Source organism: Paramormyrops kingsleyae, chromosome 7 (genome assembly GCF_048594095.1).
Source record: "Paramormyrops kingsleyae isolate MSU_618 chromosome 7, PKINGS_0.4, whole genome shotgun sequence".
Classification (NCBI taxonomy): domain Eukaryota; kingdom Metazoa; phylum Chordata; class Actinopteri; order Osteoglossiformes; family Mormyridae; genus Paramormyrops; species Paramormyrops kingsleyae.
In genome coordinates, this window is record NC_132803.1 from 17,166,929 (window position 1) to 17,189,666 (window position 22,738).

The following is a 22,738-nucleotide window of genomic DNA, read 5'->3' on the forward strand; positions in this document are numbered from 1 at the left end:
GGCTAGTAAATTACATTTTTTTCCATACTCAATACTTCCGGTATTATTGGACAAACCGGACGGTTTTAGCTGTGGCACTTCCTTTTATATACGAGCTCGGGAAAATAACATCAAGAAACCCGAGTTACGCTTGGAAATACATTAGTCAAACATTCAGACAGCCGTATCAACCTAATTTAACTACATTCGATTTTGTAAAACACAAGCTTCAACATGGTAAGATGGATCTAAGTTTACATATAGCTTTATATGAATATTTTACGCTTGTTAGTTAACACGTGTTTCTGGAAACTAACGCGTTTCAAAAGTTGTTTTAACAGGTCGGTAACCTTATGGTGTTTTCTTTCAGGGCCGTATAAAACTCTTTTTAAAGTAATGTTGATATGTTAATATTTGACATAAGCATATTGGTAAAGAATTGTCAGTAGAAGGTTTAATGGCTATGGAATTAACAGACCCGCCCCTTTATTCGTGGTCATTTGTTACTTTTCTAAACTGTTAAGTTTGCTTAGGCTCATACGTCGACAACTTATTCATCATGGATACACAAAGCGAAGGAATAACCCTAGAATAAAATATTTATTGAGTAACGTAAGTTATCATGATTACTATAATTGCTATTATCTCAAATGATTTTAATGTTGCCTCCCGTTCAACTTAGATGAATGGCATGATAGAGTCCTGTATTTAGTTTGCTCTTTTAAAATTAATGTAACATGGAATGTTTATGACCTAGTGAAGTTTTCACAGGTACTTCTGTCCCTTATAATTTAAAAGATCTGTTAATTTTCTGTTTCATAACGTACCACGTCGTGTTTTATACTTGCTTTTAAGGAGGGACTTGTTTACTTGATCCACATTGACTCGGTAGCTTGACTCATCCCCTTACAGCCCCAGAACGAGCACATTGAGTTACATCGCAAAAGGCACGGCTATCGGCTGGACCACCATGAGAAAAAGAGGAAGAAGGAGAGCCGAGAGGCCCACGACCGCTCGCATAAGGCCAGAAAGATGATTGGCCTTAAAGCCAAGCTCTACCATAAGCAGAGGCATGCCGAGAAAATCCAAATGAAAAAGACGTGAGTTTCCTTTAAAATGTTCCATGTGCTGATATTCATTTTAGTTCATTCATGACGCACGTCTTTGCATCCTTAACCTGAACTACTTTGAGAAAATAAGTGAGGCTTGGGGTCAGAGAACCATAACCATAGTTAAATGTCCGTGTTTGTCGTTGCAGCATCAAAATGCATGAACAACGGAAAACTAAACAGAAAAATGACGAAAAGACCCCACAGGGAGCTGTACCAGCCTATCTGCTGGACAGAGAGGGCCAATCACGGGCCAAAGTGCTCTCTAACATGATCAAGCAGAAGAGGAAAGAGAAGGCTGTAAGTATCCTGAGGATCACAAAATCTGTCACAGCAAATGAAAGGCCAAAGAGCAAATTCCCCTTTGTTTCTTTGTTTCATAGGGTAAATGGGAAGTCCCGCTGCCCAAGGTGCGAGCTCAGGGGGAGACAGAGGTCTTCAAGGTCATCCGCACAGGGAAGAGGCAAAAGAAGGCGTGGAAGAGGATGGTGACGAAAGTCTGCTTTGTTGGAGATGGATTTACTCGCAAGCCGCCAAAATACGAAAGATTTATAAGACCCATGGTAAGGTGATACAAGAGCATTTCTGTTCTGCAAAGCACACAAGGCAGAGCATGTCTTATGATTATTATTATTATAGTTTATGTGCACTGTGCATGTAGACCATGGAGCAGGTCATGGACATGCTGTCTTTTGTAGGGTTTGCGTTTCAAAAAGGCACATGTGACACATCCAGAGCTGAAGGCCACCTTTTGCTTGCCCATCCTGGGTGTGAAGAAGAATCCCTCCTCTCCCTTGTACACATCGCTAGGAGTGATCACAAAAGGCACGGTCTTGGAGGTCAATGTCAGCGAGCTCGGTCTGGTCACACAGGGCGGGAAGGTCATCTGGGGTGAGTGTCTCTTGGGGTCAGCATCTTGGAGACTTATGGTATCTGATGGTACCTATGATGTCATTGCTGCCAGCAACCCTCATTGGCAGAAGATTAGTCTTCTGTCAAAGGAAATTTTTGAACACAAGATGTATTATATAGGGTCAATTCCTCAGGTTTCCCCTCAAGGTTCTTCAAGCTGAACTCCCTACTACAGAAAGCAATTTCTCTTAATACTTTGGGTATTATTAGAGGTCCTGCTATTGACATGTCCATTGCATGGTGGGAAGTCAAAGAACAGTTTACCTGAAGTATAACATTAATCATGCTTTGTTTTCCCTTGCAGGAAAATATGCACAAGTGACCAACAACCCAGAAAATGATGGCTGCATTAATGCAGTTTTGCTTGTATAATGAACTCATGTTGAGCTGTAATAGAGCCCAAGACAGGGGCTAAAATGGAACAGGACTAATTACTCACAGCAAGCATTCAGTCTATTTAATTGTATAGGCCAACATGCTATATGTACTTTTGAAGATGGCTGGTGGAAAATAAAGGTTTTTCAGATGAAGTACTTGTTAAAACATGAATGAAAAGTATTATTCCTTCTGTGTGACCTGGTGGTTTTACGGAGATAAAAATTAACCCTTGACAAGCAACACATTACATCGATACAAATATCAACTTTGTTTCACTTAAATTTTGAAATCTGAAATCGATGCTTATCGTTCTTGTGTATTATGGTTTTACAAAAAAGATCAACTAAAGAAACAAGGAAGTGGTCAGTGACAGAAATCTTTATTTCCTAAGAATAAGCAAGAAATTAAGAAAAAGAAATGTATTTTTTCCTATATTTACCAAAACATTATTGGAACAGTTCATGATTTAATTTGCTCAGGTACAGGTTTTACAGCCCCTGTCCCAGATTTCAAACATGACCAATGAAGTTGTTTAGCGTTTTCCATTTAGTCCTCATTTAAATTTAACTGATGTCTAACATTTCATCCTAGAAATGGGAGTATGAATACATACAATCTACTTTTCAATTATTTTTTATCACCCCATTCAAAATAACGCCAAGGTCAAGTTAACATGAAAATTGTATCTGAATATTTGAACATTTTCTAAAGGGGCACATACAGGAATTACTGGAATGTGGTTTCAGTCAATGAAAAAAATTTGGCACCAATAACATTCATTTGGTGCCAATGAAGCAACATTTAAAGCCCTTGTATAGTTTACTGAAATATTTAAAATACATATAAAAGTGAGCAAAGGAGGTTTATTTTTCAGTTTTCTGACCCATAGAATCCTTACTGTGTACAAATATAACAGTTTCAAGCCCAAAAATCAAGTGAATACAGGGGAAACAGTATCTTTTAATGCTACTATTTAAACAACCAGTTGTTCATGGTGAATTTCAGTTGAATTTGTGTGCTATGCTGAAAGCGAATTTGCAACAGGACCGTGAGTTAAATATTTGCCATCCAATGTGATGAGTGATTGATTGAAAGAATAGAATGTGCCACTTAAAATGAATCTGAAAGATGGAACACCTCCAATATGAAATATCGATCGGTATGAGTTGTGTTCATGTTTTAAAAGTTGATTTAAAGCATTTCTCATACAGATCTAAATAAAAAAATCCATTTACTCTGGGTTTAATGGGCAATGTCATTTAAAATTTTACAGGCAGATCTACAATTGAAACAATACTCTTGCTAGTAATACAAGGGGGGAAAAATCCATTTTGGTGACATATAGAACTCTAGGGGTTACGTTTCTAGCCTGTCTTCTTCCAAATCCCTTAATTTTTTAGACTTATGTTAGCAAAGCGAATTTGCATTAAGTGTGAATATTTCTGCATCCCTTCCCTTTTAAAAACTGCTACGTAAGACTGCTAGAGGGTATCAGTAGGCTTCTTTCAAAATTCTTCCAAAATTTCCCACTGGGATCAATAAAGTTCATCTTATCTGTGGAATAACAGTCACAACGTCCCTGTTTCAACAAGTAAACATGATGTGTCCAGCATTGTCTTTGCGCTTCAAGAAGTACAAGGCATTACACTTTTGATATTGATGAGATTAATCCAGTAGAGATTTAAGAAAATTTCAAACACTAAGAACAATCTACATTAAAATGGCATAAGCTATGAAGCAGCATTGGATATAGTATCAAAAACAGTGGAGAACGACTACAGAATGGGGAAAAAAGAAAAAAAAAAAACGTAAAGCTTTTTAATAACAACTTAAACTTTATGAATAAGTGTATAATAAAGAAATGTGAGCTCCCCTCTCCCATCTAATATAAAAACTTTCCCAATTTTTGTGGAAACCAAGCAACTGCCAAAAAAACAGCAGCTAGAAAGCTCTCCCAGGTAATGCAGAAATACCACACTTATCCCTACAGTCCTGCTCTTATGTTTTGCTGCGTCGTTTCGGTTTAGGTTTCGATGGCGACTGGACCACCTTAGCTTTCCTCCTAAGTCCTCTCCTGTCCACCACTGGAGGCTCCTCTCCATCATCTGAGCTCTTCTCTGCCGCTTCTTCAGCATTTCTGGCCTTTTCTTCTTCCTCCTCTTCCTCCTCCTCGTCATCGTCATCGTCCTCCTCCTCATCCTCCTTAGGGGCTTTCTCCTCAGTCATTTCTACCTTTTCCTCCGCCATTTCCTCCTCATGCTCCTCCTCTGGTTCCTCGAATGCTTCCACTGGTTCTGCCTCATCATCACCAGGAGGTCTGCTCAGCCGTTTGGATTTGCGTGTAGGAGGTGCTTGGATCACTCTGGCCGTCCTCTTCCTCAGAACTCTCATGTCCGAGACAGGAGTCTCCATCACATCGTTAGAGTCCTTCTCAGCGCTGTCTGTCTCCTCCCCAGTGGCTGCTCCCCGCTCATCCCCTTTAATCTCCTCTTTCATCATTTCTCCTGCATCCTCTTCCTCTACACTGTCTTTTTGCACAACGGCCTCCAACACTTCTCCACTTTTCACATTTCCGTCCTCCCCACACACGTCCCCTTCTAACTCCTCCTGCTGTTCCGTTTCCTCTGCCAATTCTTCTTCATTCTCATTCACTGGTAGCTGATAGGACACCTCCTTCAGGCCCACGAGCAGCACGGTATCCTGACTGAGATCATCATCTGCCAATTCTACTGACATGTCAGGAGCATCTTCCTCTACAGCTTCAGCTCCATGACTTGTTTTCTCCTCCGTCACCTTGTCACTTGATAGTATTTCGACAGGTATGTCCACTTCTTTTGGCATATCTAAAATACTATGTTCTGTTGATCCTGGATCCTTCTCGTTCGTTTCAGCCTTTTTCACCTCTGCCTGCTCAGATACCTTGTCTTTAGTTATTGCAGGAATCTGTTGCTTCATCGGAAGGTCCTCATTCACCACTGGTGATGTGGACTCCTCTTTTGACGAAGGGGCCTCATTTTCTGCCTCTAAAGGAATCTCCTTTTCCACTTGTGATGTGGCCTCCTCAATTGATGACGGTGCTTCCACTGTTATCTCTGGTGAATCCTCTACTTGTATCTCTGGGGGGCTTTCTGGTGGTGCAGTTCTCTCTGGTTGTTCAACACTAGCATCTATTGGTTCCTGCATATTTGGGAAAAATAAAAAATAAAAATTATATTAGAGTTAGTTAATGCCTCAAATAATTAACATGAATTAGATTAATTGGTTTAGTTACTTTTCCTGCCAAAACACAAGTGTTACATTTTATTTTTCATTGCTTTGGTCAAGATTATTTACAGGTGAAATCTTAACTATACATCCAATGTTATCAAGTACCTTCTCCTATTCCAGAAATATGTGAAAATCCTTTAAGCTGATTAAACCTGACCATAAGCTGGTATGGTAGAATCACAGAGAGACAATTCAGCTTCGTCAAGTACACAGACAAGAGATTAAATTTCTGCAGTGCAAGCGAGAGAGAGGATGAGGCCTGTATGTCAGACGGTAAACCCTGACGCCACTACTCAGCCAGTGAAAACCATAAGGGTACAACAGCAAGTCCGGCTTCTACATGCTGGAGACAGAAACAATCAGTATGTAAGAAAGACACCATAATGACAAAACAGTATGAAAAATGATTCAACGGGCACCTCTTGCTGCTTTTTTATCTGCTCTGAACTATGGTAAAAATGTAAAGGATTGTTAAAGTTAATGTAAATATGAAGTTCTACATACAGTGGAAACCACTTAAATTAATCACCTGTCTGCAAATTGATCGCTATAAGCAAATGATAATTTTTTTCTTCCTGTCTCAGGCAGATTTCCTTCTAATTGACATTTGTATATTACATAAATATAAGGTAATAGAATGGACAGCATTGCTATTTACTGAATTTTATTGACTCTTTCAAAATACAGTACAGCTGTTTAAAACACATTTCAAAATTACAGTACTGCACAAATTAAAAAAGGTTTGAATATGTTGAATTAAAAGCCCCAAAATGCAATGGATCCACCAGACCCAGCAGGACTCCCTCTGTAACCAAAAAACGAAGACCCTAACAGGGTTAAATTACTGAACTGTATAACTGAAATATGTTATAATACAGTACTGTATATAAAATATAGCTTATCGTGGTTTCACTGTTGCATCTCGTTGGCTGATTTTTGGCAGTTTATCACAGGCATTGATGAGTCTACATTTTTCATTGAGAGAAAATTACTTTCTTTTTTGCCCCATCAGGTTTTCTGTGTAACTAACCATAAACAAAGCAAAGTAGGGCTGTGAAAGTAAATTAAAGCGAAAGGAAAAAAAATTACTGTTAATTATTCCATATGCTGTCATGTACAAAAACCCCAAAATGAACACTCTAAGCAGACTAACTTGATTACTATAAGAAAATAATTTAAACAGTATTGATTCTGTCCCAAGCTTTTGATCCATATAAGCGGCTGATCACTATAACCGTGATATATAAATATAACATCTTCTTTTGCATGCTGCTGAAACCAAAAGGACTGCAGTAAGGGGGAAGAAATGTGTATTTGGACAATGCAACTAGCTGTTTAATGAAAGCCATGTGAGCACAAGGAAAATGACTCCCCCCCCCCCATGAGCCTGGCATGCTGAAGTGCAAAATATCAGCGTTTGGGGGGGGGGAAAGAAAAAACAGGCCACAACTGCTCCTGAGAAGAAACTCCTTAAACATCTACAGCCTGGTGTTAAATGCTGAGAACAGGACTCTGCGAGTCTGTGCCCTGGCTTCATGAAGAGCGTGTGTCACTTTATACGTACCTCATGCTCTGCCACCCCCTCGGCATACTGGTGGCTCTCTTCCCCCTCCCCCAGGGCACCGTTCTCCTGCAAAGCGGCTGGCTCCATCGAACCCTCGCTCGTGTCCGATTCTACCTCCCCCACGCTGCTGGCCTGATCTCCATTCACTTGCTCTGGCTCCCTCAGAAGCCCCGCCTCCTAAAAAATTACCCCCCGCCCATGCACAGGTTTGTGAGACTGACCTTACTTCACCAATGTACCAGTTTCAAATATCTGAAATGCCATCACATGACAATTTAAAAAGGCAAACATTAATATATCTTTCCATGGCATGTGTATTGTATTGTGTATCATACCATGCGGATTATGTTACGTAATGGAAAAATACAGAACAAATCAGCCAAAAAGACCTCCTGAGTCTCTCCAAGTTAGAAAAATTTGTTTGTATAGTTTATAAAAAAATATCAATATTTTTCATTATTGTTATCATACTTGAAAAGATATGTTTGCAAGAAACCACATATGGTTAAATTAAATACTGTGTTTGGCCCCAGAGAATGAATATCTAGTGGATATTTGTGATCTGTCTGTTCCTCACCCCGGCTTGAGCCTTGTCCTGGGTCTCCTTGTGCACTGGAGCATCTGAGGACATAACCTCCATCCCATCTTCATCACCCTGTTCTTTCTCCCCCTCCTGCACCTCCACTAGCTCTTCAGAGGGGGTCACGGTCTCTGTTGCAGCTTCCTCCACCCTGGCCACAAGCACAATGACAACCAAGCCGATGTCAACCTTTGGCAGCTTTGCTATTCACTAATTATGGGTAATTTAAATTCCTCATAATTATCATTGCATCAAAATCACCTAAAATTATTAACAATAACCAACATTTTGACAGACAAATAAAACACCCAAATATAGTCACATTAATCATTCATTAGTGAAATAGTAGATGAGTTCTATTCGTGTAAGACTGTATAGTGAGACCAATACAGCAACATGGAAATATCGGAGAACCTGTTAATTTTTTCTGGCAATATTTCTTTAGTGTCTTCTGCTTCCTCCCTCAGCCGCTTGCGCTTGAATTCGCTACTTCTTGTGCACGTTGAAACTGTCGTGTCTTCAGTACCTGAAATGACACCAAAACAGCATGATGGAAATGCACAAGATGCAAACATATTTAGGTGCTTTGGTTTAATGGTGACACCTGTATTCTTTATATTGTACAGCATGGACATTCATAAGGGATCTATCCAGCTCCATCCATCCATCTTCAGCAGGTCAGTGTAATAAAAATACATACCTTCTGTTGTTATGATGTGTTCATTGAGAACATCCACTTCTTTCTTTAAAATAAACAACAGTTTAAGGTTTGATAGACCAAAAAACCGACAGTCCAAAAAACTGAAAATATGAAGACAAACCATGGATTCTGGAGACCGTTCTACCCTGAATATTTCTGTTACATCTTCATTTAGCGACTCTGCTCCTGCAGAATCACAGAACAATATTTTTATTACTATCACCTTTAGAAAAATGTCAGCAATATAGATAATGTCGCTGGACTTGGAGAGACTACCTTCTACAGACATCTGTTGAATCTTACTGGCCACCTGGAACCTTTGGAACGGCCCTCCAACACTCTCAACCTCCCAGAGGAGATCTTGGTCTGCTGGATATGTGCTGAGATAACATCCACACACTGGAGAGAGAGAAAAAATTACATGTTTTGCTTCATACGCTGAAAGACAACCCAAGGCCACTCACCACTGCTGGACCTAATGCTCCCAGAGTCCTCACCTTTGAACATCGCCGATGAAACGGGATACTTCAACCCAAGGGCATCCTCCTTGAAAGAATCCACAAAGTCCTCCAGCATTTGGAGGCCGTGCCCATTGCCTCGATGGGCCTTCCTGACAAATATTGAATCCATTACAGGAAGCAGATAGCACTGTGTCAACAAACTGCTACACAGGCTGCCTGTTGGAGGGAGACAGAACCATCTGAATCACTTCAGGGTCTCCATGTGAGTATGTCACGATATGCATGGTACTTCAGGAGCACAGTGTACAACAGTACAATGCTCAGGTCCCAAAGTGTTGGTGGGCTGCAGATTTAATAGATTTCCCCAAATACTGTTAGTTCTGAAACAATTAAACTTCAAAGATAATACTGATGCAAAATGTTTTTTTTTCCTGAGAAAACACCTTTGGATTCAACAACACAAGGTACTGCAGCCATATGGTTTAAATAAGAAAATTTGTAAAGATTAAATTGATTCCAGTTCATTCTTAAAATTCCAAAGTGTATTACATTGTATTTGTATTAATGCTTTGTTGTAGAAAAAAATGCCTTAAAAACCAATGACTAGGGAATGGTTGAATTACTGATGGTACAATTCCAAGTGCATTTCAGTTCCTAAACCACCATTTCACTTTACTGCATACTTAGCATGACTTTAGTACCAATCTATTATGTTAGGCATCAATGCTTATTCCATTTTAATGGTGTAAAATGAAACATCATCCTTCCATCTTCCACACTGCTTGTCCTATGCAGGGTCTCGGGATTCCGGAGCTTATCCTGGAAGCTACACACATTAGGCAGGGAATAACCCAGGATGGGCGCCAAGCCAGCGAGGCACCCATACCAAAATGAAATACTAATAAATGTTAAATACTTATGGAACTCTCCATTTAAACATTACTATGTGTAGTAATAACCTGCCTGGATTTTCATGGAAAGTTTTACAGGATTATTAATGAACTGTTGAATTTAAAATAAAACTAAAATAATTCCTAAAAACTGTACTACAGCTTGCTTTACTTTTTAAAATCCTGTGACTACCATTACAATAAGTTAAAAAATACATTTAATTCAATTCAGTGCATCTTTATTCAAAAATACAGATTTACATAGTTTACCTTTGGGTTTAACGGAGTAAAATCCAATAGCCTCGCCATCTTTCCAGAGGACTTTGGCATAATCAGTTTCACTATGACAAAGAAAGGGCACTTCGTTTTTGTCGATCTCTTTCGCTCGGTACACTAAGCGATTGAGAACATACAAGACTATCCTCTCTCCTAGTGTCTTCACCTAAAAGAAAAGGGGAGAAATATATAAACCCAGCTTGGTTAAAACAGTCTTGGTGGAAACAACAAGCCCAGACACATGCTTGCATGCACATACAGAGAGAAAAAGCAGCTTCTGTGCAAACCTTCTTCACACGATACGAACAGGACTCAGAGTACAAGGGCTAACTGGGCCAGTTTCAGTCATTGTAGCCTTGGGATGTGATGCATTTTATTACACATTGATTTGAATGAAACCACTGTATGCTAGTTACATGTACCAGGCATTGTTACTGCAAATAATGAAACCTTGTTTTCAATGCAAACTGGTAAGGAGTCAAAAGGCCGAGGAGAGATTTCTACACTGGGCAATGATTTGGATAAAATATCAGACTGGTTACATTTTCACGTGGGGGAGAAATAAAACCATATAAACTGTGTTTTATAAAAGCCGCAACTGCCAAGCTCCATTCATTTAGAACTCTATTGGCAAAATTTATGCACAGACCTCCGCAATTAAATCACACACACATGTACTAGTATATAAAAGTTCCAGGGTATACAGTTCTTTTTTTTTTATTTTTATTTTTTTTTATTGCCCACCACCACCACCCCTCTTCGGAGGACAACTTTATTTTACATTAAATTCAAGAGCAAAGAGTGTAGCCGCTCCGAACTCACCCGTCCTGTGGAAAAAGGGAAAAAAAAAAAAAAGAAAAACAGGGGGGGATACAGAAACAACAATCGTAACGAGAACAGACATTAATCACCATGGGGAGAGAAAAGAAAAAAAAAAAAAAAAAGGAAACAGAGGTATACAGAAAAAATAAAACTAATAATGTCGGTGGGATGGAGAAAATGAAGTGTAGGGGAATACAGAATACAAACAACCATAAGAAAAATAACACTCATTACAAGGACATCAAACAACAAACATTATAACATCAGTAATAATAATTATAATTAATAATGTGACAAATTGGTATTATATATATGTAGCATACACACACGTGATCGTAGCCTTATACATGTATATTTCAATTCCTATGTCTATAACACACACTAAAAAAGTAACAATAATAATGATATTGATCGCTCAACCATTCTTATATGTATGTGTAAGTGTAGGTGTGAACTGATTTGTCATTGGATGTGCTGGCATATGATGCCGTCGGGGGAAGCGACAGCACCCCACCCCCCCCGCACAAGGCCGAAGGCGAAGGCAGGAGAAACCAGGCAACCGAGGCCACCCTGCCGCCCCCCCGGCACAAGGGCCCACAGCCATGTGTCCCGGAGACAACCACCCGCCCAACCCAGGAGGCAGCCCGCGAGGGACTAAAGGGGCACCAACCCCCGTACAGGGAGGCCCGCAGAGCCCCACCCACAACCCCCCCACCGAGGCAGGCGGGTCCAGGGCCGAAGGGCCCCACCAACCGGAACCACCACCCCCCCCCCCCCCCGGCAGACGGCCCCCCACACACCGGGGGGGCCCAGCCCCCCCCCGACACTGCAGGACGATCCAAGGGGGGCCCATACAAAGAGCCCCCCCCCACCCGGGAGCGGACCCGCGGCGACCGGGGAGCAGCAGACCCCCCGCCCAGCCCAAACCAAACCCCCCAATCCGCCTAGCAGGGCCCAGAGTGTCCCAAGATTCCCCGGACTGCCCGCCAGAGCCCCACCACGGCGCAGCAGAGCCAAGCACCAGTTCTAAATATCTAAAAGCTAGTTTAAAAAGTCATGGGAACTGTTTGTGCTACTGTACTAGCTGATGACTCTGAAATATGAAGATGATGATCAAATGCAAACAATGCAGTGACTGTACAGCGGTGATTAAAGTGCCATTTCGCAGCCTTGTGCTTGCAGGCCTTCTCGTACCTTCAGGAGACCTTCTCGGGAGGAATCAGAGGTTTTGAGGATTTCCTCCAACGGCCACCACTGATCTGCCAAGTAAAGTGCTACAGCTGGGGGAAAAAACAACAATAACTGGTCCTCTGAGGAATCTGTGTGCTTAAATCAGTCTCACATGCCTGCATTTAACTAAAATTAATTCCAAAAAAACAGAGTCATTGAAGTGTGAAGCGTGACAAACAAAAACAATGAAACATACAGAAAGGTGGGGCATTCAGAAGCATGTTAGCGAGGCTGCCGTCTTTGTGCGGAGCGTCATTTTAAATGAAGGGCGTGTGCGAGCACCGGTGTCACACGTGTCACGTACAGAGCAGCACTGTACCTGTGAACTGGTCTTCTGGTGCAAAAAGAGCCAGCACCTTGCGCTTCAGGTCCGCCCCATAGATGGGCACGAAGCCCATGTTGGGCAGACTGAGGGGAATCTGTCACAGCAGAGGGGTGGAGGGCTGTTATGTGACAGGCACAGGACACATGCCAGCTCAGAGGCAGGCAAGACGATGGTGCCAGTCCCAAAAGCACCACAACTCACAAATTAATGAGACACATTTTTGCACAAAGCTGCATAGTCAATTATACGCAAATAAAAAATTCAAATACATGCATTAGAGGTCAACACCATGGCAAATTCTAACAGATATATTGTCACAAACATAAACGTAGCCTGCAGAGTTTCTCTTTTCCCCTCGACTGATACGTTTTGCCACTGACATCTTTGTAGGTGCATGGACAGGTTGATGCTCCACGACATGTATTATGTATTTGAGCACCATGAGGTCACAGGAATACAAAGCATAATGGCCACACAGCATAGAGAAAGTTGGGGGGGGGGAGGGAGAGGGGGAGAGAGACAGAGAGAGAGAGAGACAGAGGAAGAGAAATGCTGTCCATTCAAGAATAATTTTTACAGACAAGGCCATCCACAAAAAGTGAAGGGAAAATATTTAGTCTGGAGTTCCTCCTACTGTTTTCCCATTGATACATCATTGCTTAACTTTGTCAGCCTTCTCTGGGAACCGTCCCAAGTTGCCAACTACTGCTCAAGCCCCACAAAGCAAGACAATGAAACATGACAAGGTTTCCTTCACTGCAAAAGCAAAACAGCTCCTATTTGGTGTTGATTCCTACTCTGTTACACAAAGAACAACTTACGGAAGAAAAACTGGTGAAATGCCTCTAACAATTCCTTTCAACATACAGTAAGATTAACATAACTAAATTAAGATCCCTTAAATATATGTTGATATCTGGTAGGCAAATAAAATGCATAATATGGACTGGGCATGTTTTTCCAGGATCACCGGGATTTTATTCGTTTTTTAATGAACAGTCAATAACGATGCTGTTTATTTTCCTAAATGAATTATCCATTGTAGGTATTGTAGGGCAGTGGTGGCTTAATGGTCAGGGAAGCGCACTTGTAAATGAAAGATTGCAGGTTCGAATCCCACACCACTGAGGTACCCTAAGCAAGGTACCGCCCCCAAGCACTGCTCCCTGGGTGCTGAATTAGCTGCCCCCTGCTATGTCACTATGTCACATATGGGTTAAATGCAGAGGACACATTTCGTTGTTGTGCCAACAATGACAACTAATCACTAAATTCTGAATTCACTAAAGGTCTGCTACACAAAACAGCAATAGAAAGTTCAGTAGTGCCCTTTCAAAGCACAAGGGAAAAGTCTCCACCCACCTGTCTGGACTTGGGCAGCGTAAAGTATTCCGGCTTATCTGGGTTGCTGCGTAGAAGGTCTGACATGTACTGTTCTGCTGACTTTTCAAGGTCTCCATGACTCACTGCGCCCAAGATATCCACTACAAATTCCATTCCTGGGAAGAAACATCAAATGGAGAGTTGCCAGGTCATCGCTTAAACGTTAAAATTCAAAGAAGCCAGCTATTACCTTCATATTTAAACAGTTACAAAGTTACAGATGGCCCAACAAGCACCGCAACTCTGCCATAATGAATCGGAACTTGCATGCAGAGAGACTCAAAGAAACATTTTTTCCAAAAGAAAGTTATTACAAAAAAATATTCTAATCTTGTAAGGGAATATGTATTATTTTTTCCCCTTGGCTGATTTCGTTACAGGTGGTCAAGGCAAAGCAAGTATCCCATCAAACAAGTAATATGACAATCATGTCAAAATGATACAACATACCATTTTTTTTAATCCCAAAAAAACAGTACCATTCAAGTTCCTTTAAAAACTACATCACACCATATAATAGCCAATTATTTGTACTACAAAATACAAATATAATAGTGGTCAGCAGGTGTTTTGATAGTGTTCAATCAATCGTCTATATCATATGACCACTGCAGGTGCAGTGTGGTATTTCGGGCTATAGCCTGGGTGACCCAAACGTGGTGCCCCTCTGGTCTAGTTACTGCAAGGGGAATATCTGGCTCCAGGGTAATTCTACAAAATTCTGGATAGATTTGCAGTTCCCACAGCACCTCCATGCAGGGAAATGCCCTGGACCACAACCAGGGTTAAAGCCTTCTGTGGAAGTTGGCAAAAAAACATCCCTAAGCTGAGACCTTCCAACATATTTCAGGCACAGAAGGGAAAGCATGTGAGGAGAAACAAAGAGGTGCGACGAGGCAGAGCAACAGGTGTGAGGCCCCCACTGCGAATGACAGGTCAGTGAAAGAGGATCCATGACCCCAATCATGCTCATAATTGGTCTGCATTTGGCACAGAAGAGACGACATTGTTAGCATTTACACACTGCATCTGGAATTCTGTGAAAAAAATTTGATATCAATCAGAAATTATCCAAAAAGTATCGCTCATATCAGATTCCTTTACGATTTTAACTCACTAATTAACCATTTTACTTGACACATGCTTAAAGCATGTCTAGAATATGACTTTTGATACTGCAACGTACGAAATATTAGTAAGCCAAGGTGGACAAAGTACATAAAATAAAGATAAGTATCTGTTGACCTGCTTAGCTATTGCCTTAAGCCATGAGGTTATCACAAAATACCATATGTCATTAAGGGTCTTGCCTGGCCTTTTCGCAATGACCTATAGCTGTCTGTCAATAGAGGAATTGCAGCCAGGAACTAAATAGTTTATAAGGCCAGGAAATCCTTTGTCCCTCTACAGCATCTCCTGGTCGGGGGTTCTTCTTGGAGTAGGATCTGTGACACCACCAACATTATTGCGGCATTAATTCAAGTCAACTATTTTTTTGGCTGACAATGGTAATACAATAACTTAACTATTCATTAGAAATTTTTCTGACCAATATAAGCTTTGTAAATTATTGTCTTACCAACCCCTCTTTCAAATATATTGTACTTTAGTAGCCAGCTACCGTTTTTCGTTAATCACCTTTTTAAAAATATTGGAATGGTTATCTTTCACATGTATTGCCTAGATTGCCTGATTTTATACACAGGAAACATTTCAGTAATTTGAATAGCACTAGGGTTGCAAAGGGGCGGAAAATTTCCGGTAAATTTCCGGTAAATTTCCATGGTAAGTTAAGCTTGGGAATTTTGGAAATATTCCATATTGGAAACTTTCCATGGAAATAATGGGAATTATGGAAATTAATGGGAATTTAGGAGAACTAACTGGGAATATATTATTTCCAAGCATAAATATAAACAGAAATCATAAGAAAACCTCCATGCAAAATGTTTTCAACAGATATTTCAACAGATTTATTTGTAAGTACAGTAGAATAGAACACGTTTCAATAACTTGTTTCATGGATGAATAAAAACAGAAATGTTGAGTTCAATATTACCATCCCCTAACCCCGCTCATTCAAAAATGCCCCCTGTCCAAAAATCTCCACAAAGTCCCATTCAAAAGGTTAAATGAAAAATGCCACTTATCCTCCAAAACGTCCCATTAAACATGCAAATCTTCCTTCAAGCAATCCTCTTTTCTCATTTTTGCTCAGTCAATAGACTCTTCCTGGACCTCATCATCATCCAACAACATGTCCACTTCCTCAGCATCCAACTCTGAGTCTTCCTCTTCAGTGTCACTTTCCAGCCTTTTTGTCAATATTATGCTAAAATATACTTTGCTCAACTATATTTAAGTTCCCTAAGAAGAGCCAACCTTCAATTTGGAAAATTCCCGTTTATTCCCATTAATTCCCGTTAATTCCCATGGAAAGTTTCCATCTTTGAAAATTCCGGGAATTTTGCAACCCTAAATAGCACTGAACATTTTGGGAATCAATGTAAAACGCACTTATGGGATGGGTTCTGCAGCACACAGCATTAACAAGCATATGGTAACAATAAACTTTCAGAAGTGTTTGTGAATAAATTAACTGTTCATACCATCAAGCTCTTTAGGCACTAATGGAAGACGCCAGTCCCCCTACCCCTGATTTCCACAGACATCTAAAACAGAGAAAGGGCTCAAATACAATGATTTGGCCCTTGTCAGTCACTCACATCTTTATCCCTGCCAATTTATTCTGCATTCACCATGTCAATTACAAGTATTGAATGTTAGCTTATTGTATAATATCTCACAGACCTTGACACGCACCGTTTCTATGAGACAGTCAACATTATTGCTGCACATGCAGGTGATCATAATACTTTGTACAGTATGTATCCCCATTTAAATCAGTTTTTGTACTTTTGTCAGACATCAAAGTACTGACAAGTTTAAATTGACAATAACATTTCTAACTGGCAGTATTTGCATGAAAGAGTACGCCTTAATTTCTAGATTTGCTATAAACATTACAAAAACCAACTGTGTTAAACAGTTAAATACTCTCACAACTGCACAAAACCACCAAATACTAGCCTTGATCCAAATACCAGGACACACAGGATAAGAAATGGAACTTTATTAGCAAATAAGCAATACTTGTTAGACAATCCTATCAGTAATGCGAGAAATAATCAGAATGGTGTGCATCGCCCATTTTAAACCATTTACACCATTGAGGTATCTGGTTGTCGGCATTTTTTAAATGAGTGCAAAATAATACAGAAACTCAGAATCGTTTCAAATCATACATTTAGCAACATTTGATGTACATGAAAACAAGCTTTGACAATCTTCTCGCTGTTCAGGCCTGGACGAGAGAATGATCAATTATGATTCAGCAGATGAACAGGTCCTGGTGAGTGTATGGAATATGCTGCAGGACACGTTTGTGTGACACTCGTACGCAGACATTTATGAGCGGGGTATTTCAGTGGCTGGACAAGTTCAGCCGTGCCTTCAGAATGTATAGCGGTCTCTCAAAATCATGTCAACGGATCCAACCAAGCAAGGATTCAGAGACACTGATGCAACACGCTACACTGAGCGAAGCCACTGAGCACCGCAAAGCCACTGAGCACCGCAAAGCCACTGAGCACCGCAAAGCCACTGAGCACCGCAAAGCCACTGAGCACCGCAAAGCCACTGAGCACCGCAAAGCCACAAGCTGTCCGTCTGTGACATTTAATTTCATGAGACATATTGGGGCTTTTTGTTTGCTCTCTTACGATATCGCCTACTATTATTGGAGAAATGCAAGGGAAATCGATGCATCGTGCCAATGAGACATGCATTAAGAAAATCCTTAAAATAAAATCTTTAATATATATCCATCCATTCCCCGTAGATGTTTATACAGTATAGGGTCACAGGAAGTACAAGGCACAAGTCAGGAGGTGGACTGGACAGGAAGCCAGGCCTTCTTCACAGACAGAATATGAATATCACAAAATATGACTGGAAATAGAAAACTGCCGAGTCATACTGAATAATAATGAGTTCATAAACATAGAATGAAACACTCAGATACTCTGAATTAATGATGAACTACATTCCAATGAAATAGATCGATCACAAAGACATGCCCAATAATTCTTATAATAATGCTTGGTGCGGATTTTGTGACTTAGCCATATTCAGACTGTGACACATGACAATGACCAGCATCTATACATTTCATATTTGCGTGGAACTCCCATTTAATTACTGGAATAGTCAGAACCATTATCTATATGCTGTGCATTTAATTTTGTGTGTTAATTCGAGGCAAACACACACCCTTGGTCTTCCAGTACTCATTGCACAAAAATTACTTTGTCACACCCTTGCACAACTCTCAGATTTTTAGCATATCAATATGCTACTACCTTCCCCCAACTTCATGGACTCACTTAGCATTCCTGTTTACTCTAAGGGGCTGCAGAGGTCAAAGGTCAGAGGCTCACACTGATGGCACAGCAGATGGCACAGCAGATAAGAGTAAATAGGCCATCCTATTCCTTACTACACACTTACTACACTCATCTACACCTTTGCGTGTTCCACCTCTGCGACCTGCAGAGCATCTGGGACTTAGAAAGATGAATTCCGCTTAGCCTTGATCAACAGAACAAGCGACTAAATAAAATACAAAAGCATGAAAACAACATTACGCGAGAAGATCTACAACTAAGAGAGTTGGAAGACTTCATAAGAGCTGGGTATTTCAGCGCCAGTGCAACCACCTATGTAGGTTTTTCATTTTCTGTTCCTGATAGCCCTGAATGGCAAGAGGCGGATAAAAGTGACCTTTCATCATGGATGCCAACACTAATTAAGCCTCCTAAATTCAATGCAAGCAGCCAGGTAATCTATGAATTTTATGCCACATAAGAAAGCAGAACATGGATTTTGTGCTATGACAGGTGACATAGATATAAACAAATAAATGCAGATTTTTGATTGTATTTTTCAATGTATTAAATCATGCCTCAGTATACTGTCAGGCTCAATGTCCTTCATAATCATTTTCTATTTTTCACTGTTTTCTTGCACTGTGACCAAGAAAATCATAACCTCCAATGGATCATACAGATGAAGATGACAATAATGATACTTTGACTTTTTGACTTGATTTTCTTTAATCATAACTGAAAATAAGGCATTATTGTAACAACTGTTAGCTGGGATGCCCCTCAGACCTTCAAACTAACTTTTGATCCATATTCCAGTCCCCAGCAGATAAAATGGACACAGAGACCATAAACCTGCATTTATGTCTTTATCTTACAATGACCTTCAGTCACCCTCAGCCAACAAAACATTCACATTCTATTCATAGGGCCAGTGGCACCACTAGAGATTTTGGATCCCATGACATCATATCCTAATTGGGCCCCCAACGCAGACCAATCCAAATTTTTTATTTTTTTTTTACCCCCCCCCCCCCCATTACACATAGCATCCCCACCTTTATTCATAATCTCTCAGTTATTAAAGTGTAGCAATCATGGAGCAATGATTCACCCAGCCATCTATACCCAGCCATCTACACCCAGCCATCTACAATCCATTCATCCTGGGCAGAATCACACAGGATCTGAAGCCTGTCTCAGGGAACACATGCTACAGGCAACTCAGAAACACGATTAACCGTAGTTAAACATGGTTCATTTGCCATTTACACAAGTACAGGTGCATTGGAATGCTTCCCTTCGCTGACCCCATCTTGCTCTCCATAGCTTGGGGGTCACAGCGCAGGGTCGGCTAACGTGGAGCACCCCTGGAGCTGGGGGTTAAGGGCCTTGCTCAGGAGTTGATGTATATATGACTGAGGCTGGGACTCAAACCTGTGATCTTCTGATCACAGGCATAGAGACCCAGCCTGCTGAGCCGCTCACCATCCCCCTTAACGTACGTCTTCAAACTGTGGGAGGACAGGTGACGCAGGGAGAACGCTGAGGACCGGGTTGGGAAGCACTGTACGAGACCAAAGGGCTGTTCAAGAGATAAAAAGGGATGACTCCCTGGCCATCCCCCAATCCCACCCCAGGAACAGAAGACAAACCCTGGGAAGCCGTTGCTCAGTGCATAGATAGTCTCCTATCCACTCCTACTTTCCACATGAATACGTTTCTCCAACATGCCATTACAAGAATCCCCCCATCCCTCCCCCCCACCACCACTTCAACAAATTCTAGTATTTCCACTCAACCGAATTGTACTCATAAGTATCCCCACCCCTCTGGAGCATGACAGGTAAGCATGCCACACAACTCGATCTTGCACAACACGTGCAGGACTGCTTGAAAAGTGCTTGCTGTTGCACTACACATACAAGCCATGACCCCCCTAACACCCCGGGACAAGACTATAGTCATCAAGGCAAAAGATGGGGCAGCAGTGTGTGTTTGGACAAGCCCAGTGCCAACATCAGACCTAGTGTCAATGTTGCGTTCACTGGCACAAACCCCCCCCAATCCATGTCAAGTCGCATTACTAGCCGAGCAGAAACTGCACTCGCAATACCTCCACCCTCTAGCTTGTGCTCAGAGGCATCAGTGGCACCCTAACCCAGCGCTTATTCACACCGCCCAACTAAATGCATGATTTCCATACAAGTGACTTTGCCTAGGGGAATTTCAGTTCAATTTTACAGTTTTCAATTTATTACTTCTGCAGCACCACGCCACACGTTCATAATCTGACATCACCACTCTCCTTAACTACTCTCGTGATATGAGCAGCTGGACAACTAGGTTAGAAGCTTGTTTTTCTTAGCTAACAAGATTGTGAACAGCATCATAAATACAGATGAACATATCACAATGTATCAATCACCCAAGAATGTCTAATACCCACATTTTAGTTAGATTTATGTGCTGGCATTTATACTTGTCCTGTCAACATCCAAACTCATGCTGAGTCTAGTTTTTTGCTAACACAATACATCACATGCAAAGCTAGCCACATACACAAGCAGAATATGCTCGTGTTCAGCATAAAAAGCAACTTTTTTCCACAGTAATTTATATTTACATACTAAGGCAGATGTAGATCCAATGCAGTGTCATGCTAAATCTTATGAGAACTGTATTTTTGCCTACTCAACTGAACCTGCTCCAATCATCACAAAGAAAGCTTTCATTCTCTCCTATCATGCATGTGCATCTACTGCCTGACTGTTGGTCGTCATCATCATCAGCACGTTTAAATCATGCAATTACTCCACGTAACTCATTCATATAAAACCGTACAGCTTTGGTCTAAGTACGTTAAATTCGATTTGCTAATCAAACATTCTCCGAGGTTAACTATTCAATATTATTACTGTTGTTGTTGCTGCTAACTATTCGTGTTGCAAGCGGGATCCGACTAATGATGCATTTTAAGGTACTACACAAACCGGTACACAAAATCTAGACAAAAAGTTGTACTGCGCACTTAAAGGTTACGCATACTGATGTTCGCTATAAAAATGGCCAATTACGTCCAAGTAGATCAAGTTGTTCAACTAATGAGGGGCAACAGACTTTCTCTAAAATAAATAATTATTTTGTAGCCAAATTTGAGTCGACTTTAAAACGTATACCAAATTATAAGCTAATCAAACCATGATAAAAATTTAATACGTCTTGGTACTCATTTTACTGTTTATTAAAATATCAAAGTACTTCAGTCTGGTTCCAAAGTTTGGATCCAGTTTATCAATCCCAACTCTGGGATAGCAAAATACTATCACGACGCAATCAAAATGCGAGTAAGACAACACAAGACGTCCATTGTCACATGAACATTTCACTTGCTAGCTCACCTGAACTATTTTTCGAGGCTACGCTTTTCTGCGCATGTCCATAACATGAGCAGCAAGGTTCTTCTGAAACAGTATATTTAAAATGCATGCGTTACAGCTCTTCTCGCAGCAATCAAGCACCGTTACGTGCGTTTTGCGAAGGGCTGGATCTAGCCAGCCATCTCTGATCCGATCTGTCCGCGATGCCACCCTAACTAGCTGGGCCACGCTCGCGTTCCGATTCGTTGTGCAACATTCACGGTTCAATTTAAAATCGCACCAACACCTTAATTTTAAAAATGACCCTCACTCTTGATGCCGCAAATATAATGACTCACCTCTGGGCTACCTATGGGCTGTATCTCGCCTTTAATATTCCAAGAGGATCTGCTTGAATGTAGGATTTCAAAGTCCGTACAGCTCGGCGATGCGCGCGTCGGTAGCCTGGGCTCAGCCTGTCTCGCGCGTGCATGCAATTGCCCGTAACCAGCTAAAGAAGGGAATGCGGTAAATCGCGTTATATAACAAACATTCCCACGGGCGATTAAACACTTTTGACATTATTGGCGACATGGTTTTAAACCGACTGAATCTGATTGTAAAAATGCTGACGTTTGCGGTGCTTTTCTCTAGGAACAAATGATACAAATGAATGAAACAAAGTGTCATCCATCAGTCCTCTAGAACGAAAATGGTTATTATCGGGTCAGTGTTTAATCAGGAATCAGTTTTTTCACACCTAAGATAAACTTTGTTTTATAATCATGAACAAAAATGTAAAACACCAAGTTATTTGCAAAAATGAACTTTTCTCTAAATTCGTTCAAGAATGTGAATGGATACAGGAAAGGAGGAATACTTTAAAAAATAACGGACCGTCGTTTGAATCACATCAGATTCTTTGAGGAGTTTTTCCACAATATGGAAGTGTTTATTCCATTATAAGGAATAGTTTTCAACTCATTAGAGCTTATTAATGTGGGTAGGTGTATTTCAGGTACAGCCTGTCAGGACTCACATTCAGGCCTACCCACCTG

At 40.9% G+C, this 22,738-nt stretch overlaps 2 protein-coding genes across 3 annotated transcripts; one reads left to right on the top strand and one right to left on the bottom strand.

Moving 5' to 3' along the window:
• Window positions 1-56: 56 nt before the first annotated feature.
• Window positions 57-2,530, top strand: nsa2 (NSA2 ribosome biogenesis homolog (S. cerevisiae)). Its single transcript, XM_023823211.2, has 6 exons — window positions 57-216; window positions 892-1,079; window positions 1,238-1,388; window positions 1,472-1,651; window positions 1,787-1,979; window positions 2,305-2,530. The coding sequence occupies exons 1-6, from the start codon at window positions 214-216 to the stop codon at window positions 2,370-2,372; spliced, it is 783 nt and encodes a 260-aa protein (XP_023678979.1). The 5' UTR covers window positions 57-213; the 3' UTR covers window positions 2,373-2,530.
• A 211-nt stretch (window positions 2,531-2,741) lies between these two features.
• On the bottom strand, window positions 2,742-22,244 carry fam169ab (family with sequence similarity 169 member Ab). 2 transcript variants are annotated; one of them, XM_023823210.2, is made up of 13 exons: window positions 22,040-22,244; window positions 13,856-13,992; window positions 12,488-12,587; window positions 12,133-12,218; window positions 10,111-10,282; window positions 8,987-9,166; window positions 8,766-8,888; window positions 8,611-8,675; window positions 8,490-8,532; window positions 8,204-8,315; window positions 7,787-7,940; window positions 7,210-7,386; window positions 2,742-5,555 (listed from the first exon to the last, which is right to left on the bottom strand). In XM_023823210.2, exons 2-13 carry the CDS (start codon window positions 13,988-13,990, stop codon window positions 4,377-4,379), a joined length of 2,526 nt encoding a protein of 841 aa, XP_023678978.1. In that variant the 5' UTR covers window positions 13,991-13,992; window positions 22,040-22,244; the 3' UTR covers window positions 2,742-4,376. The 2 variants fall into 2 exon arrangements, with proteins under 2 accessions (XP_023678978.1, XP_023678975.1); XM_023823207.2 differs by lacking the exon at window positions 22,040-22,244 and adding an exon at window positions 21,723-21,889.
• Between the last annotated feature and the right edge of the window lie 494 nt (window positions 22,245-22,738).